The 22,639-nt window shown below is 48.8% G+C and overlaps 7 protein-coding genes across 7 annotated transcripts; 4 read left to right on the forward strand and 3 right to left on the reverse strand.

Annotated features, from left to right (window-relative positions):
* Positions 1 to 68: 68 nt before the first annotated feature.
* Positions 69 to 6,241, forward strand: F5891DRAFT_1218927 (uncharacterized protein). The gene is made up of 5 exons (XM_041369373.1): positions 69 to 399; positions 511 to 1,642; positions 1,690 to 1,847; positions 1,899 to 3,538; positions 3,592 to 6,241. Exons 1-5 carry the CDS (start codon positions 211 to 213, stop codon positions 5,921 to 5,923), a joined length of 5,451 nt encoding a protein of 1,816 aa, XP_041227553.1. The 5' UTR covers positions 69 to 210; the 3' UTR covers positions 5,924 to 6,241.
* On the reverse strand, positions 6,113 to 9,665 carry F5891DRAFT_1026632 (glycoside hydrolase family 2 protein). Its single transcript, XM_041361419.1, has 12 exons — positions 9,432 to 9,665; positions 9,245 to 9,381; positions 8,989 to 9,189; positions 8,876 to 8,938; positions 8,109 to 8,825; positions 7,751 to 8,053; positions 7,539 to 7,698; positions 7,429 to 7,486; positions 7,358 to 7,375; positions 6,584 to 7,310; positions 6,314 to 6,527; positions 6,113 to 6,264 (listed from the first exon to the last, which is right to left on the reverse strand). The coding sequence occupies exons 1-12, from the start codon at positions 9,622 to 9,624 to the stop codon at positions 6,170 to 6,172; spliced, it is 2,886 nt and encodes a 961-aa protein (XP_041227554.1). The 5' UTR covers positions 9,625 to 9,665; the 3' UTR covers positions 6,113 to 6,169.
* A 972-nt stretch (positions 9,666 to 10,637) lies between these two features.
* On the reverse strand, positions 10,638 to 11,962 carry F5891DRAFT_195295 (Glyoxalase/Bleomycin resistance protein/Dihydroxybiphenyl dioxygenase). The gene is made up of 8 exons (XM_041370868.1): positions 11,907 to 11,962; positions 11,579 to 11,832; positions 11,464 to 11,523; positions 11,384 to 11,408; positions 11,222 to 11,326; positions 10,936 to 11,158; positions 10,806 to 10,879; positions 10,638 to 10,749 (listed from the first exon to the last, which is right to left on the reverse strand). Exons 2-7 carry the CDS (start codon positions 11,702 to 11,704, stop codon positions 10,840 to 10,842), a joined length of 579 nt encoding a protein of 192 aa, XP_041227555.1. The 5' UTR covers positions 11,705 to 11,832; positions 11,907 to 11,962; the 3' UTR covers positions 10,638 to 10,749; positions 10,806 to 10,839.
* On the reverse strand, positions 11,912 to 13,753 carry F5891DRAFT_1144087 (methyltransferase domain-containing protein). Its single transcript, XM_041364962.1, has 6 exons — positions 13,167 to 13,753; positions 13,073 to 13,104; positions 12,876 to 13,007; positions 12,735 to 12,823; positions 12,270 to 12,680; positions 11,912 to 12,218 (listed from the first exon to the last, which is right to left on the reverse strand). The coding sequence occupies exons 1-6, from the start codon at positions 13,409 to 13,411 to the stop codon at positions 12,147 to 12,149; spliced, it is 981 nt and encodes a 326-aa protein (XP_041227556.1). The 5' UTR covers positions 13,412 to 13,753; the 3' UTR covers positions 11,912 to 12,146.
* Positions 13,754 to 15,161: 1,408 nt separating this feature from the next.
* On the forward strand, positions 15,162 to 16,911 carry F5891DRAFT_1026651 (ribosomal protein S2, flavodoxin-like domain-containing protein). Its single transcript, XM_041361420.1, has 4 exons — positions 15,162 to 15,274; positions 15,438 to 15,580; positions 15,661 to 16,299; positions 16,353 to 16,911. Exons 2-4 carry the CDS (start codon positions 15,445 to 15,447, stop codon positions 16,457 to 16,459), a joined length of 882 nt encoding a protein of 293 aa, XP_041227557.1. The 5' UTR covers positions 15,162 to 15,274; positions 15,438 to 15,444; the 3' UTR covers positions 16,460 to 16,911.
* Positions 16,912 to 18,421: 1,510 nt separating this feature from the next.
* Positions 18,422 to 20,441, forward strand: F5891DRAFT_195463 (glycoside hydrolase family 18 protein). The gene is made up of 5 exons (XM_041370869.1): positions 18,422 to 18,893; positions 18,960 to 19,047; positions 19,100 to 19,245; positions 19,299 to 19,956; positions 20,011 to 20,441. Exons 1-5 carry the CDS (start codon positions 18,670 to 18,672, stop codon positions 20,182 to 20,184), a joined length of 1,290 nt encoding a protein of 429 aa, XP_041227558.1. The 5' UTR covers positions 18,422 to 18,669; the 3' UTR covers positions 20,185 to 20,441.
* A 500-nt stretch (positions 20,442 to 20,941) lies between these two features.
* F5891DRAFT_1163677 (uncharacterized protein) lies at positions 20,942 to 22,612 on the forward strand (the record flags this gene model as incomplete). The annotated part of the gene is made up of 2 exons (XM_041365330.1): positions 20,942 to 21,860; positions 21,928 to 22,612. Coding segments are annotated over exons 1-2 (1,593 nt in total), but the record flags the coding sequence as incomplete, so codon positions are not given.
* Between the last annotated feature and the right edge of the window lie 27 nt (positions 22,613 to 22,639).

Consider the following 22,639-nt stretch of genomic DNA (forward strand, 5'->3'; position numbering starts at 1 on the left):
GTCCTGAGCTGGGAGTCCTGTAATTAGTCTCGTTACGCTTTTCGGTGAGAAATTCGTTTCTAGTTTCTTTCTGATCTTCATCTCTGTTCTCTTTTATCTTTCTAGTGACGCACTCTGAGTCTCAGGTCGACGCTAGGTTTACCAGCACACATCCTCCAGCTGGGAATCACCAAATAGACTATCTGGCCAGAAGCCACTAACAATTCGCTCATGGATGTCATTAACCGTCCTTCGAATGACTATGGGTCTGACACAGAGTTGATTCTTTCCGAACCATCATCTTCTCTGGAGCAGGATGCCACAATTCAATTCTCGCATCAACGTTTTGTACCCCCAGACTTTCTGAAACCAGAATCTGGGGACCATCCAGAGATCGCCCCCTTTCTTACTGAAGAGCCTGTGAGTCTTTTTGCCCCCTCGTGATCCACCGCGTGCGTCAGGCGCACCGTATCTTCCAAGGCTTGTCTTTGATGTCTTGGTAAACAAAATTAAATATTCCTTTCTTTCTAGCTTACTTCACCCAGCCTTATCAAACGTTCTCTGGGTTTGAGCAAAGCATCGTTCTCGTCCCTTACCTCTTCTCGGCAAGGAAGTTCCAGTAACATCCTTTACACAAACCGTGGAGGAGCCGATTCACAAATTCTCTCAGACTTCTGTGGTCAGCCGCTTTCCGACTTCTCCTTACGTGAGCAGGGAAGTTCTAGAGGAAAAATGAAGAAGTTAACCGACATCCTCAAGAAGCGCAGCCGGGGAAGGCTCTCCTCAGACACAGGCTCGTCATCCCAGATGGCCTTAATTTCTTCCTATGCCTCCGCTTCAACAGAAACTTTCATGAACCCCTTCGTTCCATCTCCCTTGCCAGTACTCAAGAAAGACAAGAAAGAGAAAGGGCGACAGCAAAAGTCACGACCACTTCCCAATGCACCAAGTCCTCCATTGTCCCCCGCAAAGGGTGATGAATTGATGAAGATTGACCTTGAGTCCCTTGCACACATGGAGGGTATCGTCAATACTTCCCTTTCTGGGCAGAATATCGCACCACCCAATGTTTCTCCATCAAGTATAATTGATCCAAGCATTGCCAGTACTTCTGGAAGTAGCTTCCAGCAACCCCCATCACCCACACTCTCTACTTCCTTCGTGTTCAGCAATCCACATCCGTTTTCTTCCACTTCTCCTGCCAGCAAACGAAAAGCTTGCATCGACTTTCGAAAGCTGTCTCCGAAGAGTTTGCCTCCTTTAGTTGGACCAGAGGAGCTGGACGTGTTTGGAGTTGTCTATGAAACACCTTTGTGGACCGCTCCAGAAAGCTGGGCTGTCGAGAAGGACGGTGAGGAGGAGGCAGATGTAGGGGGCGACTCAAGCTCTGAAGAGAGCACGAGGGATGCCACATCGTCTTTCAATAGCTCCGGACTTAGTTCGAAACGCAAATCCCGTCGGAAAAGCAACCACCCACGTAAATTGCCCTCTCGCAGCAACGACCGCGTCCGCGTTAGAATATATCGCGCGGACGGATCATATCACGTTGCCCCAATCTCGATACACTCCACCGTTGCGGAGCTCACCCCGTCACTTAACCAGAAGCTATTTGCGCACAAGGAGCGTGAGACACATAAACTGTACCTCAAGGAGAGGGGACGAGGTACGTCTTATCACTGTACGCTTGCTTCTGTTTCTCACTGTTGTCAGAGCGTGTATTGGCGCCTACAGAGAGGCCAGCTGCCATCGTCATTCGCCGATTGGAGCAGGCTGGATACGACCAAGCGGACAGTCTTACTTTTCTCGGTGCAGAAGACATGACTTTCCTCATGAAATTTGTTTATAAAAGTCAACTCCTTGGCCCAGCAGTAAGTTGTCCAGGGAAAATATTATGATCTGACTTGACCCCATACTTTCAGGCTGAGGAGCTTACATTCGATGCATTCGACCTGGTCGACCTGACAGGCTGTAGTCTACCCACCATACCCATCGTCCTCCATCAAAACGCTAGCTCGATCGTGTACCTCAATCTCTCACGTAATCCAATGGTCGAGATACCCCTGGATTTTATACAGTCCTGTACGACCCTCCGCGATCTCAAATTGTGCAGCATGGCGATGAAGAAAGTGCCTCAGAGTGTTCGGCATTCCACCAGCCTACATCGACTCGACCTATCATGTAATCGCATCGTGGACTTGGACGATGCTGGTCTCGACCGCATACCTGAGCTCTCAAGCTTGAGACTTCAGAATAACAGGATAGAGCAACTGCCCTGGTATTTTCCCCGCCTCAAGTTTCTGAACTTCCTAAACATCTCAAACAACAAGTTCGTGAATGTGCCTAGCGTCATCTGTCAGCTGCCCTGTCTTGTTGAGCTCGATATGTCTTTCAACATGATCACTGAACTTCCTGAGGAGATTGGTCGCCTCACTACTCTCGAGCGCCTGATTTTGATTGGGAATCAGGTGATCAAATTGCCCGAAGAATGCAGGAATCTTGTCAACCTACAGTTACTTGACTGTCGAAGAAATAACATATCCGACATTTCCATCGCCTACACCCTACCCAAACTCCAAATTCTCTATGCTGATCATAATTCTGTTCACGCCCTTCATCTATCCATTGGTCCCAGTCTATCAGTTCTGGACGCCTCCCACAACGATATCACATTCCTCAAATTCGCTACTAGCTCTCCACCACAAATATCGCACACCCTCACACTACTCGATGTCTCCTACGCTAAACTTTCCTCTCTCGATACATTCGATTTCTCTCAGCTCCCTGCCCTTCAAACTCTGAAACTTGACCACAATGAACTCCGCACGCTCCCAGACACCCTCGGCGATCTCTCCCATCTCATACACCTTTCCTGTTGCGACAATAAACTCGTCTCTTTACCCTCTACTATCGGCCTCCTTCAGCGCCTAGAAACCCTCGATGCTCATAACAACAGCTTGACGGAACTACCTGTATCCCTCTGGAATTGCGCATCGTTAATCCATATCAACGTTACCTCCAATCTGCTTGCTAGTTGGCATGATCCTCCTGGAGATAACTTGGTTGCACCGGCGCCATCTGGAATAACTCTCGAGATCCCCTCATCATCATCAGCCGGTCACACTCCAAGAAAGCCCTCAAATGCTACATACACCATGTCAATACACTCCGCACCTGGTCGGGCACTCCCCCCCCTCGCTTACTCTCTCGAGCGACTTTCAATCGGAGAGAACCGTCTGACAGAGGAAGCGATCCCTCCGCTCACCATCCTCAAGGAGCTCCGTGTCCTCAATTTATCCTTCAACGAAATTCAAGAACTACCGTCTGCCTTCCTCCGCAATCTTCAGCAGCTAGAGGAACTGTACCTTAGTGGCAACCAGTTAACGAGTATCCCCACTGAAGACCTCGTGAAAATGACCAGATTGTCGGTGTTGTTTTTGAATGGGAACAAATTCCAGACGCTCCCCGCTGAACTGGGCAAAATTCCCAGTCTGACCATCATTGATGCCGGCAGTAATCTGTTGAGGTACAACATTCACAATTGGGAATTTGATTGGAACTGGTATGTTTTGATCGTTTGAACGTAGATGACTGGTTTGCTCACGGCGCCGGTAGGAATTTCAATTGTAACTTGAAGTACCTTAACCTGTCAGGGAATAAGAAATTGGATCTCAAGCAGAACAACGGTGGAAAACGCGTGGTGGATGAACATGGAAGGGTGCTTTCCGACTTCTCTCGACTATCTCAACTTCGTGTTCTCGGGTTGATGGATGTCATGACCACTTTTCTTCCCAATATTCCTGAAGACTCTGATGAACGACGTGTTCGTACTTCTCAGACGGAAGTCAACGGAATGTCATATGGCATTGCCGACACCATTGGGAGGGATGGGTACCTAACCACGCTCGATCTCGTCCTGCCCGAGTTCGGAGGGAAGAAGGATGAGGCACTGTTCGCAATGTTTGGGCGTACTAAAGCGCTTCCCGGAAACAATACTCTTTCGAAGTACCTGCACGACAATTTCGCTTCTATGTTCACCGAACAGCTTCTCCAGTTGAAAAAAGACCAGAAGGGGGAGCGAAGGGATGGCGTATCAGACGCATTGAGGCGCACGTTCCTGAAGCTAAACAGACAGCTCCACGACAAGCTCTACTCGCAGCCATCTCGTAAGATGTCCCAAGTCAGCGCATCTACCACCGGTCCTTCTGGACCAGATTCTTCTTACCTCCGACAAGGGGCCTCTGGGATTGTTGTTTACGTGGTCGGCCGAACGTTGTATGTTGCTAACGTCGGACATTCCCTTGCTGTCATCTCGAGCCAAGGGAATGCACATCTCATTTCCAAGAACCACGACCCTTATGACCGGGATGAGGCAAGGCGTATCCGGCTTGCAGAGGGTTGGATATCGCCGACGGGACTCATCCATAACGAGGTCAATACGTCTCGAGCTTTTGGATATTACCACGACTTTCCAGTTGTCAATGCGCGACCCGACATCCACGTTCGCCATCTAACCGAGCTCGATGAGTTCGTGATCATCGGCAACCGTGGATTGTGGCAGTATATATCCTACCAGACCGCAGTCGACATTGCTCGATCGGAAGCTGACCCAATGATTGCGGCACAGAAGCTACGCGACTTCGCCATAAGCTATGGCGCGGACGGAAACACCATGATCATGGTGATATGCGTCTCTGACCTCTTCCGCTCTCGACAGCCCATAACAGACTCGCTTGTAGATCCAGATATTTACAGTTCTATCAACAAAAAGAGGGCAGGGAAGAAAGCAGACATCGTTGATCGCACCATTGCTCGCTTAGAAGGAGAGGTTTCACCGCCCACTGGGCATCTCTGCTTGGTATTCACCGACATTCGAAATTCAACACAATTATGGGAAGCAAATGCAGGCATGCCCACAGCAATGCGTATCCACAATAACCTTTTGCGACGACATCTTCGAACTTGTGGTGGTTACGTTGTCAAGACGGAAGGCGATGCATTCATGTGCTCCTTTCCGACTACCCTTGCCGCGATGTGGTGGTGCCTCATCGTTCAACTGAAACTTCTCCACGAACCCTGGCCGCTGGAGATATTAGAGTGCCCCGAAGGTAAAGAGGTGTATGATGAGCATGGACAGCTTCTTGCACGTGGACTCTCAGTCCGCATGGGGGTTCACTGCGGTACTCCGGTGTGCGAACCAGATCCTATCACTGGTCGGATGGACTACTTTGGGCCCATGGTCATTCGGGCCGCTCGCATCAGCGGGATCGCACTGGGCGGGCAAATTATGTGCAGCGCCGACGTCGTTCGTGAGATGAATGCCAAGATCTTCGAGAATGGTCAGGACACAGAGTATTCAGAGTTTCAGCCAACACAAGCTATCGAGGCGATCCGCCAAATGCAGATAGCTCTCGTCCCTGCTGGGGAAGTGAAATTGAAGGGACTGGAGATTCCGGAGATGGTTTCCCTCGTCTACCCAGAAGCCCTCTTAGGCCGTCAGGATTTAGATGCATCTGGGTCGCATTTGAGCACATCCACATCCACAGCCCGAGTCCAGCTGAGCATTGCTCAAGTTAGAGACTTAGCTATGCTATGTCTGCGTATCGAAGCCCTGACTTCGGGCCGTATCTTTCGTCCTCGCCTCGAACAGAAGGAGTATGTGTCTGACCTTCCATTGGAGCCTCTCTCCGACGAAGACGTTTTGGAGCCTTCGGTGATGTATGGTGATCCGAACTTGCTTCTTCCCCCGATGAACGAGAAAACATCTGATCTTGAGATCATGATGCACCTCGATTCGCTTTCATTACGGCTCGAGAACGCTGTTGCATGTTTAGCTCTCAAGAAACTATCCGACAAATCATCCGCCATCGTGACAGCTCTAGAAGGCCACGAGGGTATTGACGAACAGACGCTTCATTTAATAACTTCATTGTTATCTCGATGTTGACCTTTTACTGTGATTTCTATCTCCTTTTCATTCCTCAGCTGCATCATTGTACTGCACTTGCATTCAACCACGTATATATTACCTGCACGCCCTTGTTATGAGTATTAATTTGGTATTAATGGTCTGTACAATTTTTATACCAGTTCATCTCTGCACTACCGAGGGTAAATAACATTCATTCGGACATACGGTTGATCGTGAATAAGCTGGTATTTTGCAAAAGTCCATGATTTTCCGGACTACGCCTTAAATATGAGTGTTATTCCACAACGACCTCACTACGAAGTGGGCGGGATCAGGACTTTGGACAGTCGCAAGTTCCACGCTGGATATAAATTGGACTGACGAATTGCAATGAGCTATGCGACGATATCGGGCAATCAGGCTTACCAGTGCGATCGATACCAGGAATGAGGTAGTAACCATTTGAAGGAAGCCCAGTCATAGGATCGAGGAAGTACCCAACCGTCCCTGAAGGGTGATCAAGCCACGTCCAAGCACCTACGCCACCCTTGGCAGATAATGTGAAAGTATAGTTTTCGCCTGCGATTACAGTGATTTGTGGGTCGACGAGGTTAGAGTAGGCGAGCGACACCGGAGTGAACTAATGGACAAAGTACTGATCAACACTTGTTCATACCGGAAAAAGAAAGGACATACGTAGGACTCGCTGGTCACAAGTTTGTTATCCACAGTAGCGGTTACGTTCATCAGGAGCCAGACGTCCTTGGCATTGTAACCATGGGGCAGGATAGCGTCGAGGCCGGTTCCCTCGTAAATAAGCGAGTTGTTCAGAGTCGGGATGGAGAATGGCATGGCCGTAGAGCTGATCGCATTTCCACTCCAGTCATACCATATCAATTGCGCGGTACCGTTGACCGTCTCCCAGCGGTCAGACGTAGCTAATATGGTAAGCGACTCATTTCCTGGGAACCAGAAGGGATTGATGATGACAGGGGAGTAGACAGTCGCCAAGCTGTACTGAAGAACTTTCCATCTTCCAGAGTATTCAATAGCTGACCAGCTGACACCCTGCCAGATGTCGTTGAGTTGCCAAACCAAGCTTCCGAGGTTGTTCTCGCCCAAACCCGCACCACGTCTGTACCATGCGATCTCGGCAACCATATTCATGGACTGGAAAAGCTGGGTGCTCCAACACCATTGAGCAAAGGTCTGGTTCGAGTCCGAAGTTCCAGGAGTGGGAAACCAGAGTTCGACAGCAGCGGTCATTTGGTACTGGCCTTGAGGCGCATTGGGGTTCGGCCACGAGAGATTGCCAGCAGGAGGATGGTGGTCACGGGACATCACGACAGAGGAATTGAATGCGTAGTCTTCGGGATTCTCGAGGACCTCCTTCCAGCTGTAGAACGAGGGCATGGAGTGGAAACTGTAACAGCATTAGTGTGGCTCCTTTCATCAATGACAGGTGCCCACCCAAATTCACTAACAAACCTACAGCCCTCTCTTCAGTCCGACGGTGTAGAAGGTTTGGTGCTCGGACTTACCGACCAACAGGGTACGTCGTCAGATCAAAGGCTTCCGAGGCATTGTAGTTATATCGTTCTGTGATGAAGGTATTAGAAAGCTACCGGATCAAGACTAACTAAGAACACACCGGTATTCCCATAGATATATCCTGGGGTACCATTTGCAAAACGAAGGACATATGGATCGAGACTTAGAACACCGCGAGTTGTCGAACAGTCGGTGTACGGAACAGAGTTCGTCTCGGAAAGCACAATATCATGCAGGTAGTCTTGGAACATGTAAACGAACTGTGGGGCGAAAATTAGTCAGCCAGTTTTCTTTCGACAATAGATTGCAGACCTCATCCAGGTAATGCGTGCCATTAGCAAGGGAGGCGTTGGCTGCCATCACGATACCCTCAATTTCGTTGCCACCGGCCCATTGTACATTACTTGGGTGCCTGTTAACCCTTCGGACATTCTGACGCACTTCAGGCTCGATGGACTCCAGCAAGAAGTTGTTAATGGGGAATAGTGAATCTGAGAAAATGAGCTCCGACCACACAAGTATACCGAGCTCGTCGCAAAGACTGTAGAAGCTATACAACCCTCCATCAATTGCAGCATCGGATGGCTGATAAATGCCGCCACCCCAAACACGAAGCTAGGGAGTAAATCATCTTCAACTGGTCTTTCCATGACTATAAAATTTGTAATACCATGTTTTGGCCACTCTTAACAGCACTCTCCAGGACCCAACGAACTGCCTCGGGTTTGATGCGGGAGTAGAAGGGATCGAAAGGGATTATGTTCGTGCCTTTGGTGTAGAATGCCTTTCCGTTGATAGCGAAATGCCATTGGTCACCAGGGGTAATACCTCGCAATGTAATCTCCTTTTCGGAGTAAGGAGTTTGCAATAGTTGAATGGTGCGAAAGCCAGTAATGATGGTCTGAGTGATCGGTTCAGCGCTTGGCCAATCGCCTTGACCCGGAGATGGGTCCAAAGTGACAGTTAGGTTGTAGAGCTTGGGGTCACCAAGATCAATTGGATACCATCTTTCAGGAGCATTGTCCGGAATAGACCAGTTGACACACAGGTATATATCCTCACCGGCGTTGGCAGGAATAGGTCCAGGATTCAACGGCTCCGATGTGAGCTTGAGTTCTGGGATGGACAGAGTGATAGTCGGCTTCTCAAACGATTTGATCGAGCGAATGGCAAACGTAACGTTGATAATCCAGTCTGCGGATTGATCAGGGGCAACAGATGTATTTTGGCCGTACTTGTAAATATCGAGAGAAGTTTCATCCAAAAGGATAGAACTGCTCGTCACAGGGCATGACGTAGCATTCGAAGCTGGATCTCGAAGTTCAGACCCAGAGAGCGTCACAAGGTAGGCCGGTTTATAGATGCCACTGGGAACAAAAGCTGGACCCTATTGATATTTAGAAAGTCGCATACATTGAAAAAAGTAATGAGGCACACCCAATCCCAGCCGAAGTCGTCGTTGATCTTGCGGATCCACGCACGAACATTAGGATACTCATACTGAATCAATCAAACATCAGATGTGTCTGAGAGACAAACTGCGCGCATACATTATCCGAAGTGGACACCGGAGTATTGGGAAAGTATTCAGCATCTGGCCGCATTGTTACATTCAGCCCGTAATACCACGCGCTCTCGAGCGCGATCGTCAGATTGTTCTCTCCAGGAGAAGAACTCAAGTAGTCTGAGATGTCATAGGTATAACGCCGGAACTGGTTGTTGACCCAAGCCACGGGGTGGCCGGCAAACGTCTAGGTCATCGGTGTTAATGCACAAATAAATTTATATGTGAACATCACCACAGACAATGTTAGCAATGGTGTCGATTCCATAGAAAATAAGGAGTGTCTTTCCGGACGTGTTACTCTGGTAAGTTTGAGTGAATGGAGTCAAGTCCGCGGTGTAAGTCCAGTTATCGTTGATGACCCATCTTTCTGTGAACTCTGCGACGAATGAACGATCGAATAATTGATTGACACGTTGCACAACACACCGTTGATACCAAACAATGGGTCATCAATGATACCAGCCTCGAAAAGATCAAGGTGAGTCTGTGAGGGTAAGGAGCCGGGCACGACAATAGAGCCATTCTGGTTCTTGAGCGTCCACTGTAGCTCAGAGAGGTCAAAGACATGTGCAACAGCCAGGGTTGACGCAAGGAGCGTCAAAAAAACAGAGCCCATCATGCGCGCGATTGGGGCGCATCGAAATGTTATGGCTTTTACATGGTACTATGATTCTAGCACCACGTTAATAAAAAATCATGCCAACATGTATTACTTGGTGTGACATGCTCCAAATAAGGCAGTCACACAATTGAGCGTTGCAGGCTGTTGCAACCCGCGTGTACTTTGTCTTCAAGTTGTTTCAACGTTCTTCTATCACCGTGGCTGCTTCCATTTCCAACAGCTTCATTCGAATGTGTTTATTTGGTTGAAGCTCCCGAGGCAGATTGGTTTTGCAGTAGTTGCCTCCTGTACATTTTTCCCGAGCGGGTACCTCTTGATTCAGCACAGGCTAAAAGCCAGCCGTCTTCCTACTATCTCCTTCAGAACTATCTGATCTTATCACACGAGTCACAAACAATGTGTTTCTTCTCTGCAACTGTCCTCGCCGTCGTTGCTGTGGCTTTAGCATCAGCAATCTCTGCCACGCCCGTCGATACTGGTGCAGAGGACCTTCGGCCCACGACTCGCAGGAAAGACATAACATGCAGCCCTTGGTAGGCATGCGCGAGTATTCTAGATTTTGCATTATGATCGTGGTGCCAGGTGCTCGCTTACAAGACAGACATGCTATCTGACCACTTCGTACAAGTGGACGCTGCCAGGCTGGCTCAGTCACTCCAACAGTGAGGTATCAGACGGAGTCTCGTGGCAAATTACATCTTGGACCTTGGTCGCTATGGTCCTCCCACCGACAGTAACATACGCCCAACCCTATCCAACCAGAACTTCTCAGAATTCTGCCGGCGAGCCTTGGCAACAATGAGTCGAGTTCCTGACCAAGTTGGAGCCGAGGGAGGCAATGATTGATGCAGCTTAGAGGATGCATTCGCAGGATTCTTTACTAGCATCCCGTGTTCTGATACTTATGTTCCCCAGATGCTGGTAGGCCTTATCGAGGGAGCGTGATCGATGATGATTCTGGAATCTACTAGGTACTGTCAGGGGTGTGGTTGTGAACCTTCAAATTTCAGGTTCGAAGCTCCTTGATCCGCCCAGCAGAGATGGAGTCCAACACCACGCTGTGATGCTTTGGAGACTTATCGATTGCTGATAGCGTGCAATTCCAAGGCGTGATTTGGATGTCTGTAGACACATACTTTCGAGATGAGTGCTAAGGATACAACTTGAATTTTCTCAACTTGACTATTACTTGGATTCGTCCAACAACATTCTCTACAAGCTCAAGGACTGAGGAACAACCTCAACCCAGTAGCTATAAAGCATCATAGTGAGCAAAACGATGTCAATGACATCAATAGAAAAACACACCCATCGGGATCCAAGATGAAGGCAATGTGCCTCATCTTACCATCGGTGAGACGCTTCTTGAAGGGAACCCCGAGGCTTTCAAAGCGTGCACATGCCTCCTCGATATTGTTCACGGTAATAGCGATGTGGCCAAAACCCCTACCAGGTTCGGAATTGCCATTGGCGTAGCCTTGGAAGTTTGGGTCGGACTCGGTGCCGTGGTTGTGAGTGAGCTCAAGGATGCCTGATACATATGTGCATGTGAGCTTATCAGAGATGACGCCTGATAGGAGGTAAGTTTACTTACCCTCGCGGTTGAAACGAGCTTTAGCCTTCTGCTCAGCTGGGAGCGAGGCGATCCCGTCGTAATTATAGGCAAGGAAGTAAAGGGTGAAGTCACCCATGTTTTGCTCTGTTGCATATATTCCGTGGTATACTCATCGACACGAGGATTCGAAGTCCATCTCACCAGAAACAAGGTCCATGCCAAGAGTCTCGACAAGTAGTACTTAGTCAATCCGGCTGCACTACTATAGCAGGATAGCTTACATCCATGTAGAAGGGTAAGGACAACTTCGGGTCCTTGATACGAATCATGGTGTGGTTAAACTACGATATCTCGAGTTAGATTTCATCTTACTAATGAAAAGGTACATTGCCTCACCTTGAAGCTCTCTGTCGCAGCGGTGCGAGGCATAGTGGCTAGAGTCGTGGAGTGGAAAGTGCGTTGAAAAGTGGGAGCCCGTCTGGCTTGGTTGAAGGCGTTCAGAAGAAAGCGGTTCAGACTCATCAGAATTAAATACGAGAAAGGGGATCGTCTGACTAAGTCACAAGGCCGGAAGTTGGCCTATTTTATATGTATTTCGTTCCGCAAGGCGAACGCGGTCCCTGACTCGGAACTGGGATTCCGTCACTAAACTTGTCGATTGTTAATTTAGTCGCATCATGGATTCCACTAGGGCATTTGCTTAGGGGTATATCAGAGCACTAACGTTACTGCGAGGTAAATCTTGGGCTTGATGGCTTCATTTGACATACATAGTAACAAACGAGTAGCCTCTGGATCCGTTTGAAGCTAAGGCACCTGCAGTATTACAGGGAAGAACGGAGTAAAGATCGACGTAATTGATATTGTCCATGATCAGGAGTAATAAAATTTCAATACAGTATAAAGGAGCGATGCAACATGTCCGATTTTGATAAATAAAGAATCCGTCCGACCTGCAGACTTTTTAGCCGGATCGCGGAGATGGGGGCCGGTTGGACACCAGCTCATGGTCACCGCGAACATTAATGAAAGAGTACTGAAAGCACGTCAGTACCGATACACTGATATCGACATTAACAATACATACCTCTACAAGGTCTGGCCGAACGCCTCTGACAAGGTTTACATAGACAAGATTTGGCTCAGAGAAGAATGGCCTCAAGCCAGCAGCTTCCAACTTTTCCCACCACCCGAGGAACTTCGGGAAGTCGTTCCAAGCACTGCCTGGGTACACGTGCACTTCAAGTTGAAGTTGGCCGAATGGGAGCGGTTCACCATGGAAAGAGTCGATGAACGTTGACAATGAATCAAATTCATTGCCCTCGATGTCAACTTTGAGGATATCAATGAAATCGTGTCCATTCCGGTCCATGAGAGTACGAAGAGTAAACATTTTTGGATTGTCGGCTGCGCTGTGTTTGTCTTCAGGCCCGAGTGCGTACGAGAAAAAGTGAGAGCGTGATTTCAAATCCATATCTTGTTCAATCTCGGGACCAAACTGCAGGACGGGTACGTCAATTCAAGGAGACTAACGCTGAAAGAACAAACTCACGGAACGGACGCTGAAATCATAGCCATAAATCTGACAACCAGGCGCCGCTTTCATAAGATCCGCTTCGAAAGACGACTCGCCATTAACCCCTAATCAGTAATCAGTAATCATTATGATCCAATGAACGAAAAATCATCGCACCGAAAGAATAGATATTGCATTCGCGTTTGGGAGCTATGCGTTCTAGTCCACAGACCCATTTACCTCCGTCGCCCATAATCCCAATACGCTCGACGCGGTGAGGGCATCTGAATGACGGCAGAAAGAAGTCCCCTGCGAACACACCCATGTGAGCCCTAGCTCCACCGCCACGTGATTCTATGAGCGGAATTACTCACAGAGCGTGTAAAACTCGCCATGCGAGGGGAACCTGCCAAAGAGCGAATATCAATTGAATGTCGTCAGAGTCCCATGAGATATTTGCGAACTCACGGGTCAACCTTATCCGGTGTTGGTCCCCATTTTTTAATGAGCTGCTGTCGTCGCTGCACGATTTCTTCATAATGCGTCTCTTCCAGCGCAAAGACCTCTGCAAGCGCGGCGTCCCTAGATTTGCTGAAGGCCATCGAGCGGACTGAGCTAAAAGGCGCCGAGTCGCTCGCAAACATCACCAACGAGATGAAAATTAATATGAGAAGGGCGACTGTAAATCGGGGGTGGCGTGCATAGAGTGCCATGGTGTTGAAACCGAGAAACTTGAAGGAGTGTCGTGGAAGGGTACTATATAGATTCAAATTGTACAGCCACAGGCAGGTAATAACCCGGATTTCTGGCGTTGCTGCCAAGACTCAATGTGACCCCATCGCCTATTGGTGTGGAGCTCACACTGTCACTAGGTCGTGTGAGCCTTGCGGCTGGCCAGCCTTCCAGTCACAACTTGGAGTACGTTCATCCGGTAAGCTAGAAACATTGAACTACAGTGACACTAGACTACCTCTTAATGACAAATTTCAATGTGCCAGCATAAATGATTACCCAGAATATGGACTCTGTGTACCAAGTGAAGTTTCCTCATCAAGAGACTGGCGCCAGATTGCAATCACTCCAGGTCATCTTCAGAACATACTTAGATTAGATATACCATATCTTAGGTTGCCGCAGTTCGGTTCTGCAGATCGAACCGAACTACGGCTTGTTGTCCGGTTCGAGATTCGGAATCGACAGAATCCATAATCGATCCTAAGACAAATGGTTAATGTATGTTACGAGCTACAAGCCTCCCGATTAAACATGCAGTTGTATATGAAGTACCAATACGCTGGCACCTGGTAAATTTGTCTCTCTCTCACATGATGGACCAGTGTGCGGCTAATGTTGACAATTCACTCCAAGATGCCTGCAATAGAATATAGTTATTCACCTACACAAAAAATTGCCTGACCCCTGATCACTTCTCCGTCTTCGACGTTATGTTGCGTTGCCTCCTTCAATAGGACAATCACATGCTCACTGTAAATTTGGTAGGTTTAATGCTATTCGCCATCCAATGAGTTGTATCGCACTCTACTTTTAGCCTATTCGAGGGTCTTCCTTACGGTGTGAATGCGCCTTTCTGATACTAGGCTCACAGACACGAAACGCCTTGCTCGCCTTCACGTTCTCCCGAAGAACTTGAGTAACATCCAACCTGTTAAGGACACTTACGAGAAGGAGCGGAGGCGTCAAAAGACGAAGTGGGCTTGCACAGAACAGGCGCTTGATGGATGATGCAACGCGGGAAATGCAGAAGCATAATTCAAAAAATAGTAATTTCGAGGTTGCAACCTGGACACAACTCTGCATAGAACCGGTCCATCACTGAACCTACAGTCTAGGTCCGGGTCCATGACTGCATGCTTAGCTAGGTTCGAGTTCAAGATGTGCCCAAACCGGACCTGAACCGGACTACGGCAACCTTGAGACTATTCGCTTCCAGTGGAAAAGTGGCCAACTAGAGCCAGACAAAAACCAACGCGTTTCCGGGAAGTTGATCTTCATCCGGATATATTGCTAACCTCCTAAGAGAAAATATTTTTCGCTGAACCTGTGCATGGTTGGCGAGGGTAACGGAGGTGATAGTACTCACCTCATCTTGTAAGGGTTTCTCTCGCAAAGTGACAGGAATGATGGGTCCTGACCAGTCGGTTGTGACTCCTGACGTGGACACTAAAATTGTGTCCCTGATTACTCGGTTTACATGCGCTACGACGCTTCAGAATGATTGATGCGTGTCGGTTGCAAAAATCCAACTCCGGACCTTGAAGGTACAGTGTTCGTCAAGGTCCTCGTAGGCTCGAGGAGTACCCTTTTATGTCCGAGTTGACCACCATAAGACTAGACTTGACGTTGAAAACGATGAAACATAGTTCGTGGAAAAGCAGCGACAGGATTCAACAAGTGACCAATAACACGGCGTGGGAATAATGCGGTAATTACCGAGCGGACTGTCCAAACATACTACCTCCAAACACTGTCGAGGGAGCATAGCGAGCTCAAAGGAATCGAGACCCCTCAGCCAAACGTCGTAGCAAGTCGGCGTCCAGCACAAAACTACGCTTACGGTATGTTTGAACATCTCATCGTTCCAATTTGCACAGTTTTCATTGGCGGATCGGGTGGATTGACTATGTAGAAGGTGGATGGATGTATTGGTGGAATATATGGGCTATATAGGAAATCATCTCAAACGACGAACATTGCACTGATCTCTACTACCACTTCCAGGCCCATCATGTCGTCAAAACTTCCCTCCGTCCTCAGCGCAACTGACGAGGAAATTCAACTCCTCCTAGCAGCGCAATGTCACATCGGCACAAAAAACTGCGATAAGCAGATGGAGCCTTATGTTTGGAAGCGCCGCGTTGACGGTTAGTCCGCCCTCAAAGTCATGTTCACGCCTCTCATGCACAAATTCCATTTACGCTGTCTTGAATTCTTGTGCGCACAGGCATTCACATTCTCAACATTGGCAAGACTTGGGAGAAGCTTGTCTTTGCCGCACGAGTGATCGCCGCTGTCGAGAACCCCAACGACGTCTGTGTCATCTCTGCTCGCCCCTACGGACACCGTGCAGTCCTCAAATTTGCTGCCAACACTGGTGCACAAGCCATTGCCGGCCGTTTCACCCCCGGTTCCTTCACGAACTACATCACCCGCTCTTTCAAAGAGCCCCGTCTCATTATCGTCACCGATCCTCGCGTTGACCACCAGGCGATTCGCGAGGCATCGTATGTTAACATCCCCGTCATTGCTCTTTGCGACACGGATGCACCTCTCAAGTTCGTTGACGTTGCCATCCCCACGAACAACAAGACTCGCCATTCGATTGGTTTGATTTGGTGGTTGCTCGCACGGGAGGTGTTGAGGCTCCGTGGGACGATCCCTCGCACTCCTGATGGGTGGAATGTGATGGTTGACATGTTCTTCTACCGCGACCCTGAAGAAGTGGAGAGGCAACAACAGGAGGAAGCACAGGCTAAGCTTGCCGCTGCCGAGCCAGAGGCCCAGGGTGGTCTGTCGGAGTGGGATGCCCCATCCGCTCCTCAGCCAGGCTCGATCAACCCTGCTCTTGTCGCCCAAGACGGTGGTGAGTACAGGTGCCGTGCCGGGATGATACCTACATTTACTAATGTGTTCCAGGTGCTCTCGACTGGGCAGCAGATGCTGCACCTACCACCGATTGGTCAGCGGAGCCTGCTTCAGGTGGATGGGGAGCAGAACCCACCACTACTAGCGGGTGGGATTAGGTGTCGTACGCGATATAATTCTCGATGTGCATGTTTTGCTTCCTCTCCATTTACATTGTCTGCGACTTTTGACATGCAAAATATGACATCATGGTCTCTCTCCCTTATGTGCTCGGGTGGTGTATATGTTCACCATATTCTCAGCGTGAATTTCACCTCGATGCTCAGTTTTATGGCGTCGATGAGCTTCCAGGCGTTCACACTCGCATGTGCGCTGTGGTATGCGCTTCGCAAAAGCAAAGCATTACATTCAAGTCTGAACAAGTTGTACCTGCGATGTGACATCAACCATCTTTTGATGTTGTTTTCGTTCGAACTTCAGAGAATCACCATTAGCAGTTACATCCCCATGACAAACTGCAGGAGAAGAGCGAGACTTCCTATAGGACGAGCTTTGTTGAATTTTCCAATGTTCTTATATCTCAGAAATTGATTGAAGTTGACCAGATGCATTCATGTGTACAGAAAATTGGCATGGTACAAATAGAAATCCATCAGACAGACGCTCGACTCGCTGGCTCCATTTCGCTAAACTGCAAGCAGTCGCACGAAGGACAGAACCAAACTTCCTCGAAACCCCACGTAAACGCGAGGCTATGTTCTCTGTCGAACGAGAGAGCGCGGTTGTCATCGAGTGGACTTGAAGAATGTGGCATGTGTAAACATGCGAGACTCGAGTTAGTTTCTATAAAATAGATCCTAGCTGAGTATGTTCTAAGGAATTCATCATTTGCGTGCAAGGTTTATATATCTTTTTGGCCTGGCCCGTGCGCGACTCTCTCACGGCTGCTGGTTGACTTGACGTGATACTTCGCATTGCTCATGTGTACAACTCCTTCACTTGATTATTCGAATATTCATTGATCAGGCGATATTAGTCGTGATTTTTCTTACAATACTCTGACGTGAGGGTAGCTGGCTGCCTGATTCTAGTCAACTTAGTATGGGGCATACAACTTGAAGTCGTTTTCGTGGTGCGATTGTATCATTTACTTCATCTACACGCTACAAACACGATGATTTATATAGTGGTGAAAATAGCCTCAATGACAGCTTGAGACTGTTCTTTCCCCCAACTGCACGCAGCGAGGACACCATCCGAACGTGCCTGTGACGCTGAATAACAACAAGCGCGGATGCTGAATGGGCTCGGAGGGCTGGGATCGAAATGTTCTATTTGCGGCACACTTATGCGCACCTCTATCCTGTTTCGCGACCAGTCCCGGATCCTGCAACGCGCTATCTCTTAGGACGGACTGGTCCCTCTGCTCCTCTTCGATTACTAGTGAGGCTTTTGCTCCGAACAGCCTCCGATTCAATGAGTATTACCTACTGTCTATTTGTCCGTATGACCAGCTTCAGTCCGATCTTCCCGACTGTTCTACGACGTTACCGTTACTTTCGGCAGTCATCCTCGTGGCACTATTCAGTAAAATGCCGACGTCACTATGATGCGCACGACCGTCGTGTCGGGGACTTATCTCCGCTGTACACGGTAAACAGTGAATTTTTTTGCCACGTCCTGCACAGTGCACACTGCAGCCTGCCATGTGAATTTAAATTAGTCTCCATAAGCAGAAGTCGTACGTTCCTTCATTCTTGTGTTTTGAATTCAGCATTTCTTCAGTGCCCCCTCCTTCAAAAGTACACGGTCGCACATCCCGTTGCCTTTGATGTACTGAACGCAAGCATCATCAGCTGCTCCTGGCACTAGGGGATCCTTGATGTTTTGTTTTGTTTTACCAACGATCTTGTCAAACATGTACAAATATCCGTCGCTTTCATTCCGAGTCGGTGGGTGAACCGAGTGCATACTAACAGATGCTGACGCTGTTCCTCAGGCAAATGCTATGAGATGGAATTTGGACCGATCCGCTGGTAATTCTGCGTAGAGTATTGTCATATGTCTTACGCCATGAAGTTGCTATCTTCTGGAACCTCATAGATTGCCGCATATTGTGGTCGAACGGCCGTCCTTTCTCGACAATACTGGGAAACCAAATTGCAATAGCCGAGGACCGTTTCCCTGGTACAGAGTCACACATGCCGCAAGATCGCAATTGATGCCAGTCTTCATACTTGCAACCGCATATATGGACCGTTTGGCTCGCAACGCAACAACCTCTGAACCTGGTTTCACTCATATGGCGGAAACGCTATAAGATGTCGCCACGATTACAATTCCACCTCAGTCTCTCAAGTTTCTCGCCATGCTATCCACCCTCATTTTACCACTTTTTGCCTTGTCTGCTATAAGCGCCAGCCCATTCACCGCTCACTCCCATGCCGCCCGTTCCATTGCTGCCCATTCCAATGCCGCTCGTTCTGCCAAACCTGTCGCAGCAGCTTGGTATGCCGGATGGCACGCCACTGCGGGATTTCCGCTTTCTTCAATCGTCTGGGAAAAGTACAACACACTGTACTACTCATTTGCGTAAGTTACCTATCTCGCAATAAACTTTGATGAGGTGATTAACGCAATCATGTTTGTTTCTCTTAGTGAGACCACTCAGACTGTCACCAGTCTGAGCCTGGCAGGCTCTGATGGTGAGCTGCTCCCTCAGTTCGTCTCCGAAGCTCATGCACATGTGAGAAAATAAGAATTTACGCTCCTACAATTAATGCCTAACCCATGCGTAGGGTGTTGAGGCCCATATTGCTATCGGAGGCTGGACTGGAAGTATTTGGTTCTCTTCCAACCTTGCCACCACCGAAAACCGGACGGCATTTGTCAAGACTGTGACAGAATTTGTTTCAAAGTACAACCTCGATGGCGTCCAGTTCGAGTAGGTCAATTCTTGTGACACAGACACCACGTGCTGAACCTTTCTTCCAACAGCTGGGAGTACCCAAACCATCAGGGAATTGGCTGCAACATCATTAGCGCTAACGACACGATGAATTTCCTCTCATTCCTCCAAGAGCTTCGCCAAAATCCAGTAGCAAAAAAACTCACCCTCTCCGCTGCCGTGTCTTCCGCACCCTTCGATGATGCTACCGGAAATCCTTCTGCTGACGTCAGTGGGTTTGCGAAGGTACTCGATTACATCGCTGTGATGAACTACGATGTCTGGGGCTCTTGGCTCCCGAATGTGGGCCCAAACTCCCCGTTGAACGACACATGCGCTGTGTCTGCGAAACAACAGGGCTCTGCTGTTTTTGCAGTCAAGGCTTGGACGGACGCAGGGATGCCAGCCAGTCAGATCGTGCTTGGCGTTCCTACCTATGGTCACTCGTTCAGCGTCGCACCCTCTGACGCCTTCACACCTGCCAGTGGTAAATCGGGGAAGGAACTGGCTGCATATCCCTCCTTTAACGCCTCGAAACAGCCCTTGGGTGATGCATGGGATAACACCGGTTCTGTTGATGCCTGCGGTGTTTACGAGGCTTCAGGTGGTATTTTCAACTTCTGGGGTCTCATTGACAACGGTTTCCTCACCAAAGAAGGCAAGCCCGCTGATGGCATCTACTATAGATATGACACCTGCAGTCAGACAGTGAATATGTTTTTCCACACTGAAGGAGGAGTGCTCATTTCATTGCTTTGACAGCCGTATGTGTACAATGAGTCTTCACAAGTTATGATCTCCTTTGACAATGCCGAGTCGTTTGCTGCCAAGGGCAAGTATATCAAGAACGCTGGGCTGCACGGTTTCGCGATGTGGGAAGCTGGTGGTGATTACGACAACATACTCCTCGACTCTATCATCAGTACTGCTAGATGATAGATACGTCATCGCTGTTTAAGGACCGGGACAACCCTACTGAATCACGCTCGTTAGTATATCACTACTTACCTTGGATTCTTTATTGTTATTAGGCTCGTTGCCAGAAAAAAGGGACAAAGTATTCTCTTTGTTCGCGGCACCGATGTTACATCATTGGCTACAACGCCTTTATCCTCTCGTTTTTCCACTTACGACTGCCTTACAGTGTTTATATAATAGTTGACTTGTTTATATAAATTGATTTTTGAGTGACACTCCTATACGCTCATCCACTTTACTCACTGTCCGATTGACTCTTAGTGTTGGTCGTCGACAGTGACGTCCTTACGGTAGAGTAGTCAGGTGCTCAGCGTACTAAATGCCCTTGCTGTGCGTGGAGGGCTTAACGGGCGGACACGTCTTTTGACATCTCCATGCACATCAATGGAACGGAGCAGGGAGTCGGCCTAGGGCTGGATATAGCAAAGATCGATCCACATTGTGATTCCAACCGTCTGACTTGGAGACATCTCGAGCTGCGGATCCAAGTGAACACAGGGTGCCGGGCTGGTCAAGTGACAGGCCCATCTGTGAGGACATGTGTGTTTAGTGTTAATTATGAGTCATGATAGTGATAGTTGGGATGATAACGAAATCACGCTGCGAAAATAAACCGTATCGTCGGGCCGTAAACGCGACGCGTTTTCTAGCTCCGCCGAAAAACGCGTTGACCATATACGAAACGCGTCTCCACGTGACTCATATACTCTTGACTGTTTACTGCCATGTCCTCCACATATATGTGGTCGGTCTCTCCTCCTCCAAACCTTCCAGCAAAGCTCCGGAGGAAAAGTTCCTCAACCTCTTTAAACGCGTCATCGTTATTCGAGCCGGATGACAATGATCTAGACTCTCCGTCACCCGTGACATCTCCGTTACCCTCGTCCTCACCGCTTTCGACGCCGATATACTCTTCTCCTCCAAATAATATCGCCACTCGTTATTCACACTCGCATTCACAATTTCAAAGTTCATGTGAAGAATCTCACTCAGAGTTTGATGATATCCTGGGTTCACCAACGCCCTTCTATCATCGAGGTCGCACTTCCAAGTATATGACCCACCAGCATGTGTCCGACAAGTACGGAAGTTATCTTGACAGTGAAGATGAGATGGCGGATTCTGAGCCTTGTCATAGCGATGACTTACTCGCTTGGCTTGGCCCGCGTTCTCCGGCACATGATGCCCAGGAAGACCTTGGGTACGACCCCGAAAGCATGGATATTCATTTACGCCGGACATACTTTGCTACGTCTTCCGAACGTGGTCGCTGGCAGAACAGTCCAGTCATACCTCGAATGTACAACACCAAGCCGTTTACGTCCAGTCCAATACGCCCCCACAGGGGGCATTCAACCCCTGTGAAAAGCATTACGCGGGACGCGAAGTCCCCTTTGTTGGAATTCCGTAACTTTGTCCGCAGGCAATCGACGAGCGGAGTAAAGGACGATCCTTCTAGCTCCCCGTTCCTTGCAGCCAGCGACAGCAATGATATCGAGGACTATCGTAGTCTTTCGCCCCTTCCTCCGTCATCTCCACCTACTTCCCCGATGTCACTAGCACTGTCGCACCCAGATGATTGTGCCTTAATCGATGATGATATGGTCCTCAACGATAATTGCAATTCAGATCACGTGAGTTCGTTATTTCGGTATCTCATCCATTTCCTTGCGATTGAACATGTATGCGCATGTTGTGTAGTCTGATGCCAAGCAACAAAACATCCATTCTCTGAACGTCACGTCACATGACATTTCTACTTCCGAGTCCGAGGCATCATTACTATTAGCCTCGGAACATGCGTTAAACGCAGTCTCAACCGCATGCCCCTCTTCCTGTACGAACGAGGCAACTCACGAGCCTCTCAAACTTTCGCTTCCTGTGCCTACCCCCATTAACACTATTACCACGACTTCCACCATTGAGATCGAGCCTTCGCGATCGTATCCGCATTCACCTACAAATTCGTCACTAGGGCTCAGCGCATACACTAATATTCCATCCGCCATCACTCCGCCGCCTCACCTGAGTGAAGAAGAAATGGGGCTTACGGCCACAAATACGACAATCCCACGTTCTCCCTCGAAGACGGTGAAGAAGCCACGGCCAAGTTTTAGTGACGGGGAGTTTGTGCAGGGGAGCAGCGTGTCACAGCTGCAGCCCCAGACTGCTTGCAGGAGCAGCAGCATGTTACGTCCCAAATCTCCAGACAAAGACGTCGGTTTAATGAAGGAGCCGTCAAGGCCCCAGCCTGAGCCCAAGTTGAAACAAGGACTGAAGCGGGAGGACTCCGTCTCATCTATCACACCTGCACAGAAGAAACCTCGACTCTCAGAGGGTGTGGACCGTGATACGCACCAGGCGCCTCGGCGTAAACAACGCCAACGTAAAACTTCTTCGAGTGCGAAGGAGA

Source organism: Suillus fuscotomentosus (genome assembly GCF_016647785.1).
Source record: "Suillus fuscotomentosus strain FC203 chromosome Unknown F5891scaffold_19, whole genome shotgun sequence".
Classification (NCBI taxonomy): domain Eukaryota; kingdom Fungi; phylum Basidiomycota; class Agaricomycetes; order Boletales; family Suillaceae; genus Suillus; species Suillus fuscotomentosus.

Excerpts from the sequence above, each read along its gene's own strand:
- F5891DRAFT_1218927 (XM_041369373.1), top strand. The coding sequence starts at position 211 with ATGGATGTCATTAACCGTCCTTCGAATGACTATGGGTCTGACACAGAG. Across the intron at positions 1,643-1,689 it reads CCTCAAGGAGAGGGGACGAG|AGCGTGTATTGGCGCCTACA; the intron begins GTACGTCTTATC and ends CACTGTTGTCAG. Across the intron at positions 1,848-1,898 it reads GTCAACTCCTTGGCCCAGCA|GCTGAGGAGCTTACATTCGA; the intron begins GTAAGTTGTCCA and ends CCATACTTTCAG.
- F5891DRAFT_1026632 (XM_041361419.1), bottom strand. The coding sequence starts at position 9,624 with ATGATGGGCTCTGTTTTTTTGACGCTCCTTGCGTCAACCCTGGCTGTT. Across the intron at positions 8,826-8,875 it reads ACGACTTCGGCTGGGATTGG|GGTCCAGCTTTTGTTCCCAG; the intron begins GTGTGCCTCATT and ends AAATATCAATAG. Across the intron at positions 6,265-6,313 it reads TCCTGGTATCGATCGCACTG|TCCAATTTATATCCAGCGTG; the intron begins GTAAGCCTGATT and ends GCAATTCGTCAG.
- F5891DRAFT_195295 (XM_041370868.1), bottom strand. The coding sequence starts at position 11,704 with ATGAGTCTGAACCGCTTTCTTCTGAACGCCTTCAACCAAGCCAGACGG. Across the intron at positions 11,524-11,578 it reads CTGCGACAGAGAGCTTCAAG|TTTAACCACACCATGATTCG; the intron begins GTGAGGCAATGT and ends GAGATATCGTAG. Across the intron at positions 11,409-11,463 it reads CCTTACCCTTCTACATGGAT|ACTCTTGGCATGGACCTTGT; the intron begins GTAAGCTATCCT and ends CTACTTGTCGAG.
- F5891DRAFT_1144087 (XM_041364962.1), bottom strand. The coding sequence starts at position 13,411 with ATGGCACTCTATGCACGCCACCCCCGATTTACAGTCGCCCTTCTCATA. Across the intron at positions 12,681-12,734 it reads ATGATTTCAGCGTCCGTTCC|TTTGGTCCCGAGATTGAACA; the intron begins GTGAGTTTGTTC and ends CCCGTCCTGCAG. Across the intron at positions 12,219-12,269 it reads TTCGGCCAGACCTTGTAGAG|TACTCTTTCATTAATGTTCG; the intron begins GTATGTATTGTT and ends ACGTGCTTTCAG.
- F5891DRAFT_1026651 (XM_041361420.1), top strand. The coding sequence starts at position 15,445 with ATGTCGTCAAAACTTCCCTCCGTCCTCAGCGCAACTGACGAGGAAATT. Across the intron at positions 15,581-15,660 it reads TTGGAAGCGCCGCGTTGACG|GCATTCACATTCTCAACATT; the intron begins GTTAGTCCGCCC and ends TTGTGCGCACAG. Across the intron at positions 16,300-16,352 it reads TCTTGTCGCCCAAGACGGTG|GTGCTCTCGACTGGGCAGCA; the intron begins GTGAGTACAGGT and ends AATGTGTTCCAG.
- F5891DRAFT_195463 (XM_041370869.1), top strand. The coding sequence starts at position 18,670 with ATGCTATCCACCCTCATTTTACCACTTTTTGCCTTGTCTGCTATAAGC. Across the intron at positions 19,048-19,099 it reads TCTCCGAAGCTCATGCACAT|GGTGTTGAGGCCCATATTGC; the intron begins GTGAGAAAATAA and ends ACCCATGCGTAG. Across the intron at positions 19,246-19,298 it reads CTCGATGGCGTCCAGTTCGA|CTGGGAGTACCCAAACCATC; the intron begins GTAGGTCAATTC and ends TTCTTCCAACAG.